At 44.7% G+C, this 3815-nt stretch overlaps 1 protein-coding gene across 1 annotated transcript; it reads right to left on the bottom strand.

Annotated features, from left to right (window-relative positions):
- Positions 1-2036: 2036 nt before the first annotated feature.
- LOC110554348 (NADH dehydrogenase [ubiquinone] flavoprotein 3, mitochondrial-like) lies at positions 2037-2447 on the bottom strand. Its single transcript, XM_021646967.2, has one exon. It carries the CDS (start codon positions 2434-2436, stop codon positions 2113-2115), a length of 324 nt encoding a protein of 107 aa, XP_021502642.1. The 5' UTR covers positions 2437-2447; the 3' UTR covers positions 2037-2112.
- Positions 2448-3815: the final 1368 nt, after the last annotated feature.

Here is a 3815-nt window from a genome sequence, read left to right as displayed (position 1 = left end):
GTAATCAGAATGGCCAAAATCAATAAAATAAATGACAGCCCATGCTGGCAAGGATGTGGAACAAGGGAAATCACCCCTCCATTGCTGCTGGAGTGAAAACTTGTTTAACTGTGGAAATCGGTGTGGCAGTTCCTTGGGAGATGGAAATTGATCTTCCTCAATATCCACTGTAGCACTCTTGAACATACACCCAAAGGACACTAAATCTACAACAGAGACACTGGCTCAGCCATGTTCATACTGCTCTATTCATAATGACCAGAAATTGGAAACAACCTACATGCCTGTCAATAGATGAATGGGTAAAAAAGGTGGCGCATTTACACAATGAGTAATTTGCAGGTGAAAGGATGGAACTAGAGAGCATCATATATCGTCCTGAGTGAGGTAACCCAGACCCAGAAAGACAAACATGGTGTATGTTCACCTACGTGTGGGCGTCAGCTCTTAGGTCGTTAATAAGCAAGCCACAATCCGTATAACCACAGGAGCTAGGTAGAGAGTAAGGGTCTAGGGGCTGGGATGGTTCTCACTAGGGGAAAAAAATAGAATAGATAGTTATGGATCGGGTGGTGTGGGAGGGGGACCTGGAAGGAGAGGATCAACGAGGAGGAGGAGGAAAGAGGGGAACGAGGGAGTGAATACGAATACGGGGAGGGACAGCTAAAACCAATGGCTATTTGAGACGTCTTATGGAAACCTAATATAGTAGAAGCTTCCTAAAATATATACCTAGATGACAGTGATCTAAATGAAATTGCCAAATAATAAGGGGACAGAGCCCTCACTGGACACCTATTGTCACAAAATGAACCTTCCAGTTCTGGGAATAGGTTATACTTGAGTTCTTGACCAAAGGGGTCCCATGGGAACCTTCAAAAAACCCCAGGATATTGCCAAAGCTTTTGATGGCTTTCCCAAAACTGACAGTAAGGCCCTATTGCTGGCGACAGCATCTACAGAGCTCGCTGAGCATGAAGTCTAGCTGGTGCCTACATAGAGCCTTTACCCCTGCGGATTAGAGTTCATGGTACTGGACGGCACTCTGCATGCTACCAAACAAGACACACGAAAGCCAACTCAGCCACAACCCTCTGGTTTGCAATGGGAACCTGCTTGCAAGATCCGCCTGATGCAATACTGGCACAGAGTCTGTGAGAGCAACCAACCAACCAATGTGTGATTTGAGTTGAGGCCTGTTTCATGAAACCATAACCCATGCTGTCAGGCTGACTAAGATCCTGAGACTAGACAGGCCAGGTACCTAGGGGAAACCAAACACTACTCTTCCGCTAAAGGAATGAAGCAATAAACGAATCCTAAGGACATTCTGCTATTCTCATAGGTCTATGCTTTGCTTCGCCATCATCAGAGAAGCTCCCTCCTACAACAGATGGGGACATATACAGAGACCCATGAGCCAGACAGTATGCAGAGAGTGAGAGACCTTGGAACATTCATCCCTAAAAGGGGTGTCTCCATCAAATCCCATTCCTCGGGGCTCAGGGAACCCTTTAGAAGAGGCAGAAGGAGTGTAAGAGACAAAGGTGACGGAGAACAGGAAGGAATCAAAGCCTTCTAGACACAACAGGGCTGGCTCACAAAACTCACGGAGGCTGTGTCAGCATGCGCAGGGCCTGCTTGGCCTCCAGCAGTGGGGTCCTGGAGCTGGGAGGAGAAGAGGGCACATGCTCCCTCCCTAACCCAGAAGCTATCTCCACTCAGTAGCCACTTACACGAGAGAGATTACTTTTCTCCACAGAATTCTGGTCTCACTCGGGAAACACAGCACTTGTAAGGGCAGGCTCCTGTCCAGCAGTAACGGCCCACACAAAACAAACTCAACGGCAATTTTGAAGTTCTTTGTCTTATAATGTTGTCTTTTTTTTTCTTTAATCTTACAGTAATTAATTTAGATTAGCTAATCTAAATTAAGTAGAGATTTAATCTTTGTGTGTAGATAGTACCGCTTTGTGATTCTTCTGTGTGTGGACCTGTTTGTCTCTGCCTATATGTGCATTTTTTTTTTTTTTTTTTTTTTTTTTTTGTGACTGGCTTTTATTCTTACAGGCAAGAATTCATGGGCTGACATGGGGCTGCCCTGAGCTGAGCTCAGTGCCGAGGCGACTCTCGTCCTGAGGAGGGCTGTGGCATCCTGAACTTGGAGAGGTCCAGGTTCAGGTCGAGGAAGGTGTAGATGTGGTAGTCATGATGCTGCAGGTTCTTGTAGGTGGTCATGTCCATCGGCTCAGGGGCTGGAGTGGGCTCTGTGGCTGCACTTTGCTTCTTGGGATTTGATTGTATTCCTGTTTCATTCGTCCCTGACTCTGTAGAGAGGGCCACAGCAGAAGCCAGTTCTTGGGGCACCCTGGCCTCCAGGAGCACAGCCTTCAGCGCCCGGATTCGTCCTCCCTGCAGCAGGAGAGACACTGCCATGGTTCAGAAGCTGAACGTCAAGGTCGCCTATATGTCCATTTTTGGGGGGCTTTTTCTTTGGTTATTTTTCCTGTTTGGTGGTTTTGTCTTATTCTGATTTGTTTTTGTGGTATTTTTTTTTTTATTATTATGCTTTAGTTGCTTGTTTCTGTTCTTTAAAAAAAAAATGAATGAGTTACTATGTTTGAAAGATCTTTCTTTCTCTTCCTTTCTTCTTTCTTTCTTTTTTGAGACAGGATTTTTCTGTGTAGCCTCAGCTGTTCTGGAACTCGCTCTTTAGACCAGGCTGGTTTTTGAACTCAGAGGTCTGCCTGCTTCTGCCTCCTGAGTGCTGGATTAAAGGTCTGTCTTATCACACCCAGCTGCCTACTCGTCTTCTAAGGAGAGACAGAGAGAGTGTGGAACTGGATGAGAGAGGAGGTGGGAAGGAAATGGGAGGAGCAAGGGTTAGGGAAACAGCAATAAGAATATTTTGTATGAAAAAAAAAAACAATTTTCAATAAAATAAAATGAAAGTTAAGCTGGTTGTGGTGAATTCAAATTGGAGGCTTGTAATCTCAGGAGATGAAATCCCCATGGTAACCGCAGAGGAAAAAAATACATGCACATAAGTGTGTGCATTCAGAAAATATCTATAGAACGTGTATACACAAGGAAAGAAGACAATTAAAACATTTCACTGTGAAGAATCAGCTAAAAGGAGAGAATATGCAGGAATGAGGGGCAACGAGCTATAACTAGAAAATAAATAGCGAAACAAGCACGTTCCCACTTAATCAAGAATCACTTTCCATGTAAAAGTACTACATTTCTCAGTCAAGGAAGGGACCGGCGGAATGAACTTACAAAAACGCGATTACCTGCTAACCACAAGAAACCCACTTTAGAGTCACAGAGGCAATGAGCCAGTGAAAGGAGGAGGAGAGCTGTTCCGTGCAAACACAGGCAGAAGAGAGCAGGGTGGTTATAAACAAGCCAGCCACCAAAAGACAAACACTGTATGATTCTACTTAGTGAGGGGTAATGGTGAATAGAAACACAAAGTCGGAGTAAGTAAGTCACAATATATCCAGTGTTGGTCCTCCACATGTGTGAACACACACATGCATGCACGTACCCAAACATGTCTGCACATGTACTCTCATCTTCGTGGACATGTATGTACAAGGCACACACAAAATTAAAAGAATAAGCTGGGTGTGGTGGCAGCCATTTTTAATGACAGCATATGGGAGGCTGAGGCGAAATCCCGCCCCCAAATTTATTAATGAAGGAAATAGAAAATAGCAAAGAACGTTATATGTAATAATATTTTATGCTTCGGGGCTTTGCTCTGTGTGTGTATAGGCGTTGCTGTGAAGCCACCAGGTTAAGCGCAT

Source organism: Meriones unguiculatus, chromosome 14 (genome assembly GCF_030254825.1).
Source record: "Meriones unguiculatus strain TT.TT164.6M chromosome 14, Bangor_MerUng_6.1, whole genome shotgun sequence".
In the NCBI taxonomy this organism is placed as follows: domain Eukaryota; kingdom Metazoa; phylum Chordata; class Mammalia; order Rodentia; family Muridae; genus Meriones; species Meriones unguiculatus.
This window is presented reverse-complemented; position numbering and strand designations above follow the sequence as displayed.

Excerpts from the sequence above, each read along its gene's own strand:
- LOC110554348 (XM_021646967.2), bottom strand. The coding sequence starts at position 2,436 with ATGGCAGTGTCTCTCCTGCTGCAGGGAGGACGAATCCGGGCGCTGAAG.